Source organism: Leptopilina boulardi, unplaced genomic scaffold (genome assembly GCF_019393585.1).
Source record: "Leptopilina boulardi isolate dan_hultmark-lab unplaced genomic scaffold, ZJU_Lbou_2.1 LbouV2_51, whole genome shotgun sequence".
NCBI classification, from domain to species: Eukaryota; Metazoa; Arthropoda; class Insecta; order Hymenoptera; family Figitidae; genus Leptopilina; species Leptopilina boulardi.
Window position 1 is genome coordinate 825,141 of NW_026137996.1, and position 19,258 is coordinate 844,398.

General features: G+C 23.5%; 1 protein-coding gene across 2 annotated transcripts in view; it reads right to left on the minus strand.

Moving 5' to 3' along the window:
* LOC127289883 (uncharacterized) overlaps positions 1 to 19,258 on the minus strand; it is a 51,626-nt gene that overhangs the window by 19,190 nt on the left and 13,178 nt on the right. For both annotated transcript variants that reach the window (XM_051318122.1, XM_051318121.1), the window contains exon 5: positions 2,988 to 3,041. In XM_051318122.1, coding sequence (XP_051174079.1) covers positions 2,988 to 3,041 — 54 coding nt within the window. The remainder of the gene's footprint in view (positions 1 to 2,987; positions 3,042 to 19,258) is intronic.

Sequence of the window (19,258 nt, forward strand, 5' to 3'; positions counted from 1 at the left end):
GTCCTTGATATTAGTTGATCCTATTGCATTCTGTAACTGCCACAGCAATACGAGAGCTACGGAATTTCACAGGAATCTCATTTCGAACCTCAATTATAGCCCACCATTCGCAGAATTCTCAATACACGAACGAAACGACGTACCTGTTCAATTAAGGATCAAAACGAGAAAGTTCTGATCCACGTGTCCTCAAAACTATTATACAACTGCATTTAATTTTCACCTATACAATAAATATAATCTAAGAATTTCATAAATATATTATTTCTCAAATACTTTTAATCTAAATTAGTCAGACACAATTTAAAGCACAATTTTTCATAAATAATATTTTACTAAAAATATAATTAATAATTTCACTGAAAAAAAAAAATCAAATTCAAATAATCAGTTACTTAACTAGAAGGAAAATAAATATTTCCTTGAATTAAATAAATTTTATTTAAATCAATAAAAAAAAATTGTTTCAAATATAGAAATTATTAATTTAAATTGCACTTCTTTGACTTGAATAAAAAATTATTCGATACAAATAAAAATTGTTTGATACAAATAATTACATAGATGATTAAAAAATTAACAAGATGGTAACCAAATTTTAAAAAATAAGAATATAACAAATTACCGACCAAGAAATCTACTTTACCGACTGATGGTAAAAGTTTTTCGAAAAATGAAAATATAAAAATTACCGACACAGAAATCTACCTTACCGACTGATGGTAAACAGTTTTTTGAAAAATGAAAATATAAAAATTACCGACCTGGAAATCTACCTTACCGACTAATGGTAAAAAATATAAAAAATAAAAATATACTAAAATTATCGACACAGAAATCTAACTTACCGACTGACGGTAAAAAGGTTTTTCGAAAAATGAAAATATAAAAATTACCGATACAGAAATCTACCTAACCGACTGATGGTAAAACAGTTTTTAGATAAAATATACAGATTACCGATATAGAAATCTACCATACCAACTGATGGTAAAAATTTTGGAAAATAAAAATACTAAAATTATCGACACAGAAATCTACCTTACCGACTGATGGTAAACAGTTTTTCGGAGAATGGAAATATAAAAATTACCGACCTGGAAATCTACCTTATGACTGATGGTAAAAATTTTGGAAAATAAAAATACAAAAATTACCGATACAGAAATCTACCTAACCGACTGATGGTAAAACAGTTTTTAGATAAAATATACAGATTACCGATATAGAAATCTACCTTACCAACTGATGGTAAAAATTTTGGAAAATAAAAATACTAAAATTATCGACACAGAAATCTACCTTACCGACTGATGGTAAACAGTTTTTCGGAGAATGGAAATATAAAAATTACCGACCTGGAAATCTACCTTATGACTGATGGTAAAAATTTTGGAAAATAAAAATACAAAAATTACCGACACAGAAATCTACCTTATCGACTGATGGTAAAATAGTTTTTCGAAAAATGGAAATATAAAAATTACCTTTATGAAAATCTACCTTACCGACTGATTGTAAAATTTTTGAAGAATGGAAATATAGAAAATTACTATTAGTCTGTTAGGTAGATTTCTATGGCGGTAATTGTGTATATTTTTATTTTTCAAAATTGTTACCATCAGTCGGTATGGTAGATTTCTATGTCGGTAATTTTGTATATTTTTATTTTCCAAATTTTTTTTTACCATCAGTCGGTATGGTTTAATATTTCACTAAAACAGCGAAATTTTTCGCTATTCGAGAGAAATTTATCGCTGTTTCAGGCGAAGATTTTTTTCACGTGTATACTTATAAAATATTTTTATAATTTTTTTTTCTATATTCAGCATCTATTAAAAAATAAAATTGAAAATAAATGAAAATTAAAGGAAAAGAAAATTGATAATAATAATTATAAAAGGAAATTTTCTAATTTTGCAATTTTGATACAAATAGGATGTTAATTTGTGTGAAACGATCTACATACATATAACGACCGTGCTACCAAAATGAGTCAATCCCCCATTGTGAGACAATTACCAAGCTCGTGTGAAGATAGGGTTTGGTAGTTGATTAAACGCGAGATGATTGGAAGTTAACGACCGCTTAATAACTTCATTATGTCATTTCTTCGTTGCCTAAAGGAAAAGTGGAAGGAAAAGTGGAAGGAGAGTATATATATATATATACATAGGAAGGAAACGTTGAGTACAAAAGGGGGTTAAAGGTACCAAGGGATTCTGCTTTCAAAGTAAAGCGTATCACGGTTTCCGCAATAACGCCCAGATTAATTTGGATATGTGCTTTTCCAAGTCAGAAATTACACTCTAAGGCTCCCCTAATCCATTTGTTAATAAAAGATTTCATTTCAATCCCGCGAGAATTTACAAAGTTAAATTATATATACACACAAACGCAATGGAAAAAGCCTTTCAGAAATAATATATATATATGTAACACTTTTCACTCAAAATAATTTCAGAAGAATAAAAAGAAATTTAATTCATTGCCGATAATTGAAAAAAAAAAACAATTTTTTATATAAAATATAAAATAATTTGTTCATAAGAAACCTCGAATTTTTTTTTTTTATTTTGAAATACGAAAAAACATTTTATGATGTAAAAAAAAACCATACCGAGAAAGAAATATTTTTCCGATTGCCTCTTACAAATTAAATTTAACGAACAAGCATTCGTTAAATTTCATTCGCGTAACCATTTGTGTTCAATTTATCAATATTCTATTGTTAAAAAATAATTTACAAATATATAATAAATCAATTTAGTAAAAAAAAAGCAAAAATTCTAAAAATGAATTAAATTTTTTCGAATTATAGATGCTTTTTTTTAATTTAATCTCTTTAAAGTAAATTAAACGAGAAAATGACAAAGCAAAATAATTTTCAAAGCATACGAACTGTATTGGAAATTTGAAATTCCAAGAGTAAATTAACAAAAAGGAAAAATTGTATTAATATATAAAAAAAAAAAACAATAACTCACCTCGTACTCCTTTCGTACCCGGGGAACCAGATTCACCTTTCTGTCCAGGAATTCCTGAAAAATGATAAATAACACGAATTTAGAAAAAATTCGCAACATAATTATAATTTAAAATTACCACTTTAATCAAATAATACACTGAAAAAAAAAATTTTTTTATTTGATTTAAATACTCGATAACTTGACTATTATCAAATAAATATTTATTTGCGTATCAAATAATTATGGTATATGTTTCAAATAAAGAAATTATTGATTCAAATACAATTTCTTTAATTCAAATAAAAATTATTATGTTCAAGTAAATATTTATTTGATAATAGTAAAGAGTAACCAATTATTAGAAACAAATAATTTTTTTTTTCAGTGTAATTAGAAAATTTTTAGATCAATATTTTTAAATTAAAAATTAAGCACGTAGATAAGAAAAAAAAAATTTCTATTTTTAAAAAGTTCGAAACTTTGTTTAAAAAAAAAAATATGGTCGTTTGTTATTATAAATGTGTCAAAAGTATGAAAAATAAAAGTTATTTCAATTCTTTTTCTCTTTGAGTCGTAAAAGAACATTTTATTGTTTCCAATAAACTCTAGGTAGTTTCAACAAAATGGACGTGAAACGAAATCAGTGAACAGAATGATTTGTTGAATTATTACTTCGTCTCCTATGCATTATTCACATAAACTGACGGTAAATCAATAATAGCCTTTCGAGAGTTTTGATATGTGACAAACTTGAGGATGAGTCTTATTTCTTTCTTAAGCTCGTTTTTGCGGAAAATCATTTTCCCATAATCCCGCATATATATACATAAAAAAAAGAAATGAAAAATTTCTTTTCTTATATTAAATCGAAAGTTAATCTTTCACGAGGAAAAAAATAACTATAATTACTAATTATTAATTTTTTTTTACAAATTTTTTCATTAAAATAAATATTAATATTTATTAAATTTTTTCATCTTTAGAGTTGTCAGCTGAAAACTTTAGTTACATCAACAAAAAAAAAAAAAGTTGGTAATTTTTTTCTGGTCGATAAATTTTATAAGAAGTGCCTGTAAAACAGTATTATTTGGTTTGGAAAACATCTGCAAATAATTGATATACTTTACTTTCATTGTCTTTTGTGTGTTGGAAACATAAAGTTTTCGTTAAGAGGGAACAAACGGTGGAAAGTAAAGTCTATCATCTGCAGACAACTCCTATTTCATAATGGAAGTGTTCACTACTGGATAAAAGCTTCGGGCAACACGTGCACTATATAAGAAAAAAGTTGATCCCTCTGGTGTATGTAAATCCTTTGTATCCATGCATCTTTCAAAACTCTGTTTTACTTTTTTTCCAAACAAGAAAATCACTATATGGTTTCTTCTTTCAAAAAAAAAAAAAAACAAAAAACAAGAAAAACTCCTCTAAAGTTTATAAATTCATTATCGCAAAAACATTGCATTAAGAAAATATTTGCTAAAAAAAAAAATAAGAAAAAGCAACAAAAAATAAATACAATAGAAAAGAAAAAATATATTAGAAAAGCAATAAAAAATAATAAAAAAGAGAAATAATAAATTTGAAATTTTTTTTATATAATTAATTATCTAAATTAGTTTCAATTTACCAACTACTTCATATATGGAAATCTATAATCCTCTCATTTAAAATGCACAAAACAAGTTTCGAGAACCTTTGAATTATATATATAAAAGCATACTTCTAAATAGCCTGGTACTGAAAGTAAATAAATTTTCATGATTAATTTCCCTAATTTGCATAATTTGATAATAGTTACAAAACGCGAAATGTCTGCAAAGCTTGTTAATTTTTTTGAATTACTTTATTTATTTTTTGATAAACAAATTTTTTATTTTTTCCAAAAGTGTAAAATTCAATATAATAAATTTTTCTTTTAGCAATTTTTGTCCAATTCGTAAAAACTGTTTTTAAAAAATTAATCAATCTCCCTCAGTTGATGTTAAAAAAAAAAAAAAATTTTCACGTTAAAACAAGAAAGAAAATAAAGAAAAACTGTGTTTTTAACATCGGTTTCGTTTAATCGTTACTTCATTATTTTTAGTTACTTTTATTTGCTTTTATTAACTTTTATTTGCTTTTATTTACTTTTATTTACTTTTATTTGCTTTTATTATTTTTAATACTTTCATTATTTTCATTAAAAAAAAAAAACATTTTAAAAATTATCGAAGATCAATATTAAAAAATCTACTAAAATTGTTTCTCACTTCTATTAATCAGAAAAAAAATTCACTGATACAAACAAGGAAATGAATTTTTATTTTAGAAAAAATTTTCTTTCGAACTACCAATTTTTTTTTTGAATCAATTAAATAAATGTATTTGGGGGAGGGGGTATAGGGTTTATAGAAGGGGTATATAGGGGTATATAGGCTACACAGTTAACCAAACTTTTGGTTGAATCAACAAAATGTTCATTTGGCTCAATCAAATTCTTTCTTCCTTCGAAATAACGCGAAATATTTATTAAACATAAACCAAACGTTTATTTAGATCAAATAAATATGTATTATGAATCAAACAAATTTTGTTTAAAATAATAAAAAAAAATATAATAAAATAAATATAAATAAATAATTAACGAGAAAAAAAATTTAACTCAGAGCTAAATAAATATTATTTTTCATCTTCTTTTTATAAATGTGAAACTTTATATATCGATAAAATATCATATATTTATGAAACAAATAATTGCGCAAAATATCGCAAAATAGAAAGAATATGAAAAAGAATTTAAAAAAAAAGTGTTTCAAAAAATGTGTGTATTGTGAACCGTAAAAATAAGCGATTTCTATACTGTCGGATGATCAAATACACTTTTCGCGTTTTAAAACCGGATTTTTCACTCTCTCTCTCTCTCTTTTTTTTTTATAAAAGAACAGAATGTCAACGTCTCTTTCTTCGCGTGACACAATGCACCGAGGATCACTGATTCAGTTTACAACACAGAGATTTTCTGTAGATATATATATACTGAAAAGCCGCCTACGCAGCACACATGTCAAATTCATTTTCGCGCGTCTAAGCAAATTCATACGTCCATCGTAATGTGAGAAGTGACTTCGATACTGAAGGGTAAATCATATTTGTATAGAATGAAAAAGATCCAATGTGGATATAGAAATCTTTCTCTCGTTTAACGCGAAATATCTTATGCAGCAGAGGGATAAAATCTGCAGAAAGAGAGAAAGAGAGAGAGAGAGAGAGAGAGGACCAAATTCGCTAGGAATGAGGAAAAGCGTGGAAATTTCCCATCCTCACAATGTCATATGAATTTCGTATGACATAAATCTACAGAGAATCGATTTCTATTCGTAGAAATGTATGCAGAACATTTTTAAATCAATGATATACCGTGAATTCCTTTTCCACAGAGTCTCGCATAAAGTACCACACATACTTCTCACCAACTGACAAGAATTAATGTAGCCTATGAATAACGATCTTCTCAATTCTTCGAGATCGATAAAAAGCTTCTCGCTTATTTGTGCCACCAGTTTATATTTACGAGCCAGTAATTATACATATTTTCCCCCAAAAAAAAGATTTTTTAAATTATCTCGATAATTATTTTTCAAAATTTTTATAAATAAAAAAAATTAAATTAAAATAAATACCTATTTAATTCAATAAAAATTTATTAAATTTAATTAAAAAGTAAATTTAAAAAAGGAAAAAAAAGCAATTTTGTTGTTTCAGCCAAAGTTTTGTTATGCCAACTAAAGTTTAGTTCGGACAACCAAAATTTTGTTGACGCAACAAAAAAAAAAAAATTGGTTTATACATTAAAGCAAAATATTTTCTTGTAATTTTGAATTTCATCTACTCTCTAAATCTGAATTAGTAAAAATGTTTACTAATTTAAATTAGTGACTCACTTTTTGCTTCTGAATTAGTAAAATTTTACTAATTATTAGTAACTTTTACTATAACAATTAGTAAAATTTAACTAATTCTAAAGCAAAAAACTAATTTAAATTAGTAAACATTTTTACTAATTCAGATTTAGAGAGTAATAAAAAAGATAATGAGTACAAAAATCCCATAAATATAAGAAAACTAAATTAAATAATTTTCAGTTCATTTTCAAAGAAACAAGGAGTTAATCAAGTAAGAGAGAGAGAGAGAAGATTTGAATGAAGGAGTTTCAAAGACAGTTTCCCGCTATAAATGCTACACTAATTGCTCCAACTTACACGACATTTACAAATATAAGTGTAAATTTAACGAAGCAGATATAAATTTATTTCACCTTTATATATATATATATATATATATACGTTACATTTTGAAAATAATTTTAGAAACATTTTCCGTATTAATGAAATTTCTGATTATAAATTGGTTAAAATATTATAAATATAATCCTTTCATTTTGTGGGAGAAATGAATTATGAGGATAATAAAAAAGTTGTTATATATAGTATATATATATATATCTGAAAATCAACTTTAATTTTCAGCAAGAAATTTATAATGGACTAAAGAACGTGTGCAGAGAAGCGAATGTAAGTTTATAACTTTCAAGGAAAGCTTCTCGCCTTACATTTTCAAAGTTTGACGTTCTTGAAATGTATTTTACTATGCAGTTATGTACTCAAAGATGGTACAAAATATTCAAACATAAATTTTATATACATTTAATTCATTTACATCGCATATAATAATATTAATTTTATAAATCCTAAATTGGGGAAAATTACAGTATTTCTAATTAAAAATTTTTGACTATTTTTAAAAATGGAAAAAAAACTTTTCTATAATGGAATTTTAGATACTCTGATGATATGGTGGAAGTGAGTGTTCATATCGTGAGTATATTATTTCGATGCAACGAGGTGGTAAGCCAAGTTTGTAATAACTATTATCTAGTTGTTGTCATCTAGAAGCGAAAGAGGCAATGCCTTTGAGCTTAACACAATTTATTAGATGCCTAACCAACTAAGCGAATCAGGTCCCACTAACTCAAGATAAATGCAACACAGACATACCACTTTCCTTAAGTGATTCTAGTTAGTTAATGTTTCTAGCTTCCTTTAATAATATTAAGTGCACTGTGTATAATGCACTCGATTATTTCCATATTTTCAATGATTCACTATAATATGTGCGCATATAAACGTAAAATTATAAATTCTCATCACTAAAATAATCCTCCTCTACAAAAAAGACAATTTGTTAGAAAAAATAACACACTTAACCGAATTTAGGTATATTTAAAATTATTGTTAGTCAATTAAATTTATATATTTAATCGAATTGTAATTCAAATGAATTTATATAATTAATTAAAATTATTATCCAAACGAATTTACAATAAATCGAATTTTAATTCAACCGAATTTATATAATTAATAAAATTATATAGTTCAACCGAATTATTATTTAATTGAATTTATATTTAATCAAATTATTATTCAACTAAATTAATATTTAACCGAATTATTATTCAACTGAATTTATATTTCATCGAATTATTATTCAACTGAATTTATATTCAACCGAATTATTATTTAACTAAATTTGCGTTTGTCCAAATTATTTATTTCACTGAATTTGATATTGACCGAATTATTAGTCAACCGAATTTATAGTTTTAATTAAATTATAATTTTACCGAATTTATAATTAATCGAATTTTAATTCAATTAATTAATCAAATTATAATTTAACCGAATTATTACTTGAACTGAGAATTTATATTTAATCGAATTATTATTGAACTGAATTTATATTGAACCGAATTATTATTCAACAAAATTTGTGTTTGTCTAAATTTTTTATTTCACCGAATTGTTATTCAACCGAATTTTTATTAATCAAATTATTATTCAAAGGAATTAATAATTAATCAAACAATAATTCAACTGAATTATTATTTAACCGAATTTATATATTTAATCGAATTATTATTCAACTGAATTTATATTTAATCGAATTATTATTCAACTGAATTTATATTCAACCGAATTATTATTTAACAAAATTTGCGTTTGTCCAAATTATTTATTTCACTGAATTTGATATTAACCGAATTATTAGTCAACCGAATTTATAGTTTTAATTAAATTATAATTTTACCGAATTTTTAATTAATCGAATTTTAATTCAATTAATTAATCAAATTATAATTTAACCGAATTATTATTTGAACTGAGAATTTATATTTAATCGAATTATTATTTAACTGAATTTATATTGAACCGAATTATTATTCAACAAAATTTGCGTTTGTCCAAATTTTTAATTTCACCGAATTTAATTTTGACCGAATTGTTATAGTTAACGGAATTTTTTTTTAAATTTCCATTCAATCGAATTTGTACTTTGAATAATTGTCATTTAACTAAATTTAATTTTAATCGAATTTTTATTCAACTGAATTTATATTTAATCGAATTATTATTCAACTGAATTTATATTGAACCGAATTATTATTCAACAAAATTTGCGTTTGTCCAAATTTTTTACTTAACCGAAGTTTTACTTAACCGAATTTGTACTTTGAATAATTGTCATTTAACTAAATTTTGATTTTAATCGAATTTTTATTTCACCGAATTTGCATTTAATTGCGAATTTTTTTTTTTCGTCCGAATGGTCACGAATTTTTTATTCAATTTCTTTGTTATTTCTTGAAATTCGAGTAAAAATATACTTCTTTCGTTAAATTGGGAAATAAATTTTTGATTAAAAACAAATTTTTTATTTAATGTCACTTATGAAAATTCGATCAAATTTATCATTCAATTTATACTAAAAAATGATAAAAAAAAAATTTTCAACATTAAAGTAAATAATGTAGAAAAAGCTTTTTTCTCATGGTTTCAAAGACGAGGAATTTTTTTTTCAATATATGAAGTACGCACATCATGTGAAATGTTTTTTTGAAATGTACAACAGTTTCTTTTTTTTATGACCTGTTTATTTATCGTATTGCCTTTGAGATTTACTATAGGGAAATTTAGTTGAAATGCATGAGCTAGTAAAGCGGCGCGCGCGCGCATCATTTGAGAAGCACGTATGGAAAGTGCGAGATACGAAGTTACTGCATAATGCATTCTATATGCCGATATTCGCGCATTGACGATCGACAGGGAAAATCATCTATTCATGCACTTATCAAACGACTTTTAGCGGGTCTTTCAACTTTAAATAAATATTAAATTTCATACAATGAAGCACTAAAGAAACGATCAATTGTACATTTGTTGAGTATATAAAATTGTATAATGCGAATTATATAAAATCGACATATGTAATATATAATATAATAATATAATAATATACATATATTATATAATAATTATTTTTTCTATTCAATTTTTTATATAAAAAATAATTCTTTTTATCATAAATATTAATTGATAATTATTTTTCCCTCTCATTAATTGTCAACATTGAGAAAATACATATAATTCCCTTGGGATTTTGTTGTGAAATTGTTTTCATAAATCATTCAGCCAGTTTTCAATTACTTTTCGCGCAAACATGCGGAAAAAACAATTGAGTCATATTTTATTGATTTACTAAAATTATTATTTTCAATGCCTTTTGTATATTTAGAGATTATTTATTGATTTTCTATTATTATACTCTATCAATGGATTTTTTTTCATATTTTTGATCAAATCGTTAAATTTTATTTTTTCCGTTTTGGAATTTAATTTAGGTGGTGTGTGAATTTTTTCTAAATTATGGTAATTATATTTCGTCTAAATATATATGATATATTTAATTTATAGAAAGCATATAATTTTTATTTGTTTAAATAAAAATTGTACGAAATAAAAATTAGGCCTAGTAAAAATTAGATTTATTAAAAAATTGGATCGAATAAGAACACGGAGAAAAATAAATAGTAATAATTGTAACATTTTCGATCAAAAATTACTACTTTCAAATAGTAATTTTGGACCTGCTCAAGAAATAGTAACTTTTGTTTCTTTTTAAAGAAATTTTACTTTTTTCAAAAAAGAATAATTCATCTCAAGGAATATAATTTTTATTAAAAGCTGAGTAATATTTAAAATGTCCCAAGCAATAAATGCTAGGATCGAAGCAACTTTTATTATGAATCGGAACAATTATTACTATTTCCTAAAGAAATAGTAATAAGTTTTACTCGAAAAAGTAGTAATCGGTACTACTACAATGACGCGCCTCACATGTACGGGTGAAAGGAATTCTGTCGCGTGTGCAGCTGCGCGCCTGCGCGTTTGTTCACGACGTGATGAGAAGATGAAGCGAGTATAGAGAGCTATATATTTTCTCGTTTTATTTTAATAAATAAAAATAAAGCAGTGCGTTTAAAAAAAATTTTTTTAATTAATTAACACTCTTTATGCGTATTATATTCATTATTTCACAAGTTTCACTCTTTAAACATATTCACACTTACAATTAACAACTGAACATATCGGAAAATCTTACATCTACACGGATTAGAACCCTACCTACGAAACTTATATCTAAACGCAATAACCCTAAATCGCACGCTTTTTCACTAAGCCTCTCGGCCGTCGCAACCGCTGCACTCAAAAACGTAATTTACCCACATACCCCTCTTTAATAAAATGAATCATAAATTGTATTTATTTAGATAAGATATTAAATTAACATATAAAAATTTATAATAATAATAAAATAAATAAAATAAAATATTTCTACAAAATAAATAAGAATTATTTAAGCAAATGTTATAAAAATTTTATATATAAAACAGTTGGAATTGCACATTGTAGTATATAAAACTTTGAAGTATTAGCAAATAATAATTAATACTAATATACATAAAATCTTAAGAAGTTTATTTCTTTATGTTTTTTTTATTTATTTTATTATTATAGGTATAATAATTATTATATTATTTAATTAGATAGTAATTAATTAAAAGTTAATTAAGTAATCAATTGATATTCATTATATACGCAGGAATTGCATACTTTGGAAATTGATATAAATAAATAAAATGTAGGAATTAAAAATTAATTTAAAATGCTAAAATTATTTATTGTCAAACATTTTTTTATTAAGATGAAATTTACATTTTTTATACTTATATATAAGTTCTTTCTAAGTTTCTAACAAAGACTGTCTTTGCTTTCTAACCCGAAAATGCCGGATCACTTTAACAACGTCAGGCTACGATCGCTGCGCATGACCGTAGTGACGTAATCACACACCCACAGGCGTATAGTAGTAGTGGTACGGATTACTACTTTTTCGAGTAAAAAGTTTGTTCTGCAATAGTAAAACTTGTTTCTTGCAGAAGCAATTTTTATATTCCGCAGTAGTGCTTATTAGGATTTCTACGAGTAATATTTAAAAAATGTTGAATGTAAAAATTAATACAAAATTTAATAAAATTTACAATGGCGTTATAAAATTTAAAAATCGCAAAGCAATTTCCATTACATCTGTAGTAATTTTTAAAGTGACTACTGTAATAATTACTATTAGTAATTTTTACTACCATAAATAGTAATATTTACTTCATGAAAAGTACATTTTACAATTAATAGTAATTTTTACTAGAAAAATATAATTATTACTATTCCATAGGAATTATTACTAGAAACTCAGCTCCATTTTTCTCCGTGAATAAATAAAGATTAGGCCAAATATATATATAAGAACATTTTGAAATAATAATTTGAATTAATAAATTATTATAAATTATTTATTTATAATAAATTATTAATAAATAAACTTAAATTTTTTTTTAATTATTACTATTGGTACTGTTATTATAAAATCATTCATTATTTTTTATTTCAGATATGTAAAAAGTATTTTTATGTTTATATTTAATCATAAAAATGTGTGTAAAAATTTATATTTTTATCATATTTTGTATATCAAAACTTGGAAGCTACACTGAGTAAATATCTTTGAGCATATAACCAACACTTTATCCTAGTAATATTATCATAAATGATTACTATTATTATCATCATCATCATTATCTAAAGTTTACGTTCTCCAGAGTTGAGAATGTTTTCTACGTTATTATATATCAACCATAAATGGTTTTATCTTTAAAAAAAAATGTACACTCGAAATGTTTATAATTTAAAAATCAATTTAAAAATATTTCTTTAATTAAAAAAAAAATAATTAATTGAATAAAAAATATGATTTTAAACTTCAAAATTTAAAAAAAAATGTTACTAAAAGACAAAAATGTATAAAAAATTTTTTTAAAAAAAGAGAGATAAAAAAACTGTTTAGTATAAAAAGAATATTTTATAGTAAAATTTTTTTTTTTGATATCACATGAAAAATATGTGTTGAAAGTTCTTTATATTGTCGTTTAGAATAAATCCTATATATGTATTATAAAATAAAGGACCTTGCGATAAAAATGGATGTTTTGATGAAGCTGTAAATTTTACAATCCCATTAATTTTCCATGTCAGCAAAGATTTTTATCATCATTCCGCGGGTTTCAATAAATATTGATTATTACTATATATATATATGTAATATTATTCTGTATATAAAATATACATTTTGTAATGTGGTCACGGATTTAGTGTAAATTTAATATTTACACCATTGCTCTAAAATATTATCTAACAATATTATTTTCATTTGCTTTAAAAAAAAGTATATTATAAATAACACAGAAAATAAAAAGGGATTAAAATAAGCTGCAACGCTTATTATTTGAATCCAATTTTGCTTATTTTAATCCATTTTGGTATTAAAATAAGCAAAATTGGATTAAAATAAGAAGAGTTGCAACTTATTTTAATGCCTTTTAATTTTCTGTGAAATTCATAAAAAATGAAAATAATTAATTTCAAAATTAATAAAAATAAATAAAAATTAATTACAATTATGTAATTACTATTTTTATATTGTGCTATATAAAAAACAATTACTGGGATGTAGTTAAATCAATGTCTAATTTTTTTTCTCTCTCTCTAATATATATCATGTCAAATAAGACAGAGGATACTCTAGTTCAAGTTTTCCGGACGATAGAACTTTTATTTTATTTCTATTTTTTTTCACTAAAGCTACCGAGAAAATTGAATCGTTCTCCTGTAAAAACTCTCATTTTTATACACACGTGCGAGAAATGATATATATATACCCAAACCCAATATAGAATAATGTGTCTTTGAGGGAAAAAGATACTTTGTATCAAAAAAAAAAAAAAAACAAGAAACTCTGTTTTACTATATATATGTTACAAGGGGATCTGCAAGCGAAGGTTCATGATTAAAATTTGTGAACTAGAGAGAAACTGGGATGAGTGTAGGAAAACAAGCTCTGAAAAAGCAATTCAATGTGGTATCCATCTCATTTCGCTTTTAGCACTGTACCCTTGGTCATAGAAAGAGATGTAGCTGAGCAAAGTAAAGTATTGTATATATATATATCACATTCAGATAATATATATATATATATATATGGATGATTCTAAGTTCAGAAGTACCACTTTTTAAAATTATAAAAATAAACTTATTTTATTTTACATAAAAAAAAAATATTTTTAATATCTTTTTCTCAAAAATTTTAATTTTTTATTTTTAGCAAATTGAACTTTCTTGAATCAATGACACTTTTTTTTAGTGCAGATAAAGAAGTTAATAATTTTTGTTTATTTTATTAATAAAAATACTATAAAATTGTTTTTTTACAAAACCAAAAATTATTTTCTAAAAAATATTTTCAATATTTTTTTCACAACATTTTTTTTCTGTAGGATAAATTTTTATAGAAAAAAAAATTCTTTACTTTTTCAACATAGAATCACCAAAATATATATATATATAAAAACTGCGGTATATTGCAAGAGATAAGGACCTCTTTTTTTTTAAGAGGGTTTAGATTAAATATTTTCATTGCGCAGTTTTTTATTTCAAACGCCGCGGTTCTTAACGTTAACAGATACTCTTTTTTTTTTTTGTCAATGTGAAAAAAACTTTTTTAAAAGATCAAGTCAAGCACCCACTCTACTCTTATCTTTAATTTTGCGTTTCATTACTGTTCGTCGAACTTTCCTCGATGCTTTAAGAGGCGCGCGCGTTCAAAACTTTCACGGATAATGTATATACCCAGATTTCAAGAGCGTATAAACAAACAGAAATGCAATACCTGGCAAATAGTATAGCTTTTAAACATCATTTTCATTGGTCCATATATAGGTAACTTTACACTCTAAATTTATATATATATATATATTCAACAATTCAAAACTTTTACTATTCAAAACATTTTCAAAATTTGAATATATATGAAATTGGAACAATTAATAAACTTTTTGGTTAAATATATCATTTGCTTCATTAAATAAAATATATTTAAAAAAAAATTTTTTTCTTTTAAAAAAATGTATTAAATTCAAAATATATTTATTTAAATTTAATTTTTTAATATTTAGTTTTTATTTCAATTTTTTTTTATATTTATTTTTTTTATATTTATTTTATTATATTTTTATTTTATTAATTGAAAAATATTTAATTTAATTAACAATAATAATCAATTTTCTGTAATATTAATAAAATCAATTAATGAATAAATAAAAAATAATAATAACAAAAAAATTTCCAATTTCAAGATATATCGATATAAGAATTTCTTAAATAGAATTAAATGAACGTAAATTGAATTGAAAAATAAAATAAAATAAAATAAAAACAATTTCCAATTAAACTCAAGTATTGTTCTTCTCGTTTCGCGTGGTTCTACGCACTCTGACCCCTAAAGGTATATTCCGATAGACCGTTCGCTTTATATATGGTATATATATATATATAGTGTCGTGAGTAAATGCTCTGTGTAAGCCAATCCCTATTGCAATGTTTGCGAAACGTTGACATCAAACCACCCCTTTGATTCTGCTAACATCTGCAAACCAAGAATCTATCTGTTTTTCCTCAAATTAATTAAAATCAAATTTTCATTTCCTCACACTCTATATACATCAATAAAAAAAACGTCAAAACACATTAAAAACTAATAAAAGAATTTTAATTTCCAATTATGAATGCAAAATATTCAATTAAAAAATTTTCCATCTACTTTTTTATAAATGAAAAATTTTTATTTTAATATAAAATTGTTCTTTGAATAAAAAAGATCGTACCTAAATTCTAATAATGGAAAATTAATGAGGAAAAAAAAAACAATGGAAATCTCGCGAAGATATTTTTAAAAAAGTGTGAGATGCGACTTAATGATTATATATATTATAATCGTAAAACTCATTAGGATCAATTTCAATATCTTGGAAAATCCATTATAAAATTTGATTCGTTAACCGATAATAAAACGCGTATATAGAATATAAGGAAAACTTTTTTCATCCGTGATAATTTTTTTTTTTTTGTCTGACTCTATCAATTCCTTTTCTACTTTTCTCTTTCTCTCTCCGCCAAGTTGCATGATCAACGTGCACTTTGTTTGAAATTATCGAACACGACTTTCTCATTAAATTACTTATATTATTTTCTCCACACAAAAGAATATTATTTTCGCTCTGATTTACGCTGACAACTATATAGATTTTTTTTCTTAACATTTTTTTTCTCCCCCAAACATAGTTTTTTAAATCATATCTCACTGTAATTATATCCACAATAAAAAAAAAAATTAGTAAATAAATTTAATTTTTAATTAAATTTAATATTTATAATTGTCTAATTTTTAATATTTAATCATTTTTTTTCACTACTTCTTTTATTTCATATTTTTTGTTTTCTAATTCGATTTAAACTTTCATAGATTTCTGTTTTTTGAAATATTTCAAACATATATAATGTTTTATACATGTCAGTGCACATTGAAATTTTAAGTCATAAATATAGTGATGTGAATATATATCTGTGTATGTGTGTGTGTTTAGTGTTCTCTTGGTCAGCAAGAAAACACCGTATTCTGTCCTTTTAAAAAGCTAAAAAGAAAAAAATCTGCAAGAACTTCATTTTAAGATTTATGAGAAAAAAACGTCCAAGTTACAATTTTTCTACTTTTACAACTCTATTCTACAAAAATTCAATGTAAATTACTTTTTCCCATCAACTTTACGTTGATTATGTTTTCTATAATCAAACTTTATAAAGACTTTTTCCATTTCCCTCAATTCACACTTGAAATACTATATATAAAACGTCTAAAAGTTTTTATCAAGTTTCTTATTATCAAAAAAAAAAGAAAAAAAAATTTATTAATTCAAGAAAAAATAAGAATTGAAAAAATTAATTTAAAAAAATTTGTTGAATTAAAAAAATTAATATCGATTTAAAAAAATACTAAAAATACTACACTGAAAAAAAAATTTTTGATTCAAATAATCGGTTACTTGACTTATATCAAATAATTATTATTTGAGATCGTATTTGTTACAAATACATTTTTTTTCAGTGTAGATATAAAAAATACTAACAGCTATAGAAAATTTTTTTAAGAAAAAGTTTTTTGTTTTTAATTATAAAATATTGTTTTAAAAAAATTATGACAAATTATTATTTTGAAAAAACTGTACTACTTTTTTTTACTATAATATAATAATTTGTATATTATTTATAAAACATTTTTTTTTCAATGAGTAAACAGGTAAAAATCATAATTAAAGTGATTCACGTCACTGAATTCAATAACGAATATATACGCATTTATGTGTCGAGAATATAACTCGTTAAGAAAAAAAAAAAAAAATACTCATCCCGAAAAGACTAACGATATTTTTTGTAATACATATTTTTTTCGGTATTATTCTAAATTTTATTAATAGTCAACATTATATATTTATATATATATTTTTTTTTATACACACATATATATATATAGTGTTATGTGCATTAGAGTTTTACACGCGAGAAGCGAGTATAAGGGTTTACCTTTGGGATAAGAAAGATAAGAAGTAATTGAGTAACGAGCAGTGTTTTAACTGCAAACATTTAACGAGAGAAACTTAGATGGCTTTAAGAAGTCAGTGTATATGAAAAATTATACTTTAAAACATGAAAAATAATGCATTTACATATTATTATTGCCACTAAAAAAAAAAATTTTATTATATTCTTAAGAATATATTTAAAAATATTTTATTTTTGAGAATAAAATTTGGAATGCAGTTTTTTCAGAATAAAGGAAAATTAAAATAATAAATAAAAGAAATAAAAATAATTAAAAATAACAAACTGATGATTATATAAAATAATAATACTAATAATAACAATAATAAAAATTAATAATAAAAAAAATAATTAATAATAGAAAAAATATTTAAAAAAAAAAATATTTAAATATTATTTCCATCATCTAACTGAAATAAAATTTACAGTGAAATTTTTCAATTTTTCCCTTCGGTAAATTGTTCATTTTGAAAAAAATTGTCATTCTCTTTATGAATTTTATTTAACGAAAATTTGTGAAAAGAGAAAATTATTTGCAATTCTAACGAGAACATTTTTGCATTATATATACTATTTAAATTCAACCCTATTACACGTAATAAACAGTGTTATGCTGTAATATAAAAAATATTATTCTAGATGTACTCTTGCAATTAGAATTAAAAAAAAATTAATTGACTTTTAATTATGAGTTTTAACATTTTTTGCGCAACTTTTACATACTCTCAAAAAGTCATATAGGATTTTGTATACAGAAAGATAGGATTAATATAATTAGAGCACTATCATTAAGCTTATAAAATGAAAAATATTTAACATACTCATAATTAATAAAAACTAACAAAAAATATTTTATGAAAATAACTTTTACTTTAGTTATATTTTATATTAATTTTTCGCCTTAAATATAATTTATAGAAATATTAAATATATATAGAAAATAAATAAAAAAAAAATTGTTTAAAAAAAAGGTAATACATTAATTAAATAACGGTTAGAACTTTTAATGAATACATCGCAATGTATTCAAACAATTATCCAAGCAGAAAACGCAACAATACATTTTCCCAATGCGCAGAATAAAATATTCTAATTTATAAATTGAACAAGAAATTTTTTTTCTTCCCAAACTTGATATATAAATATTAAAGAAAAAAAAATATATTCCTTTGAAATTTTAAATTATAAATTTAGTTTGAAATTTTTCAAAAAAAATGTTTTGAAACTATTTTCTACGCGTTGATATTTAACTATTGTAATTAAATTTATTTGAAGAAGGAAAATTTTCAAAGCCATGGTGAAAATTGCATTTTCACATTAAGGAGAATTTATATATATATATACTTTGAAAAATGAAATTAAGTCAAC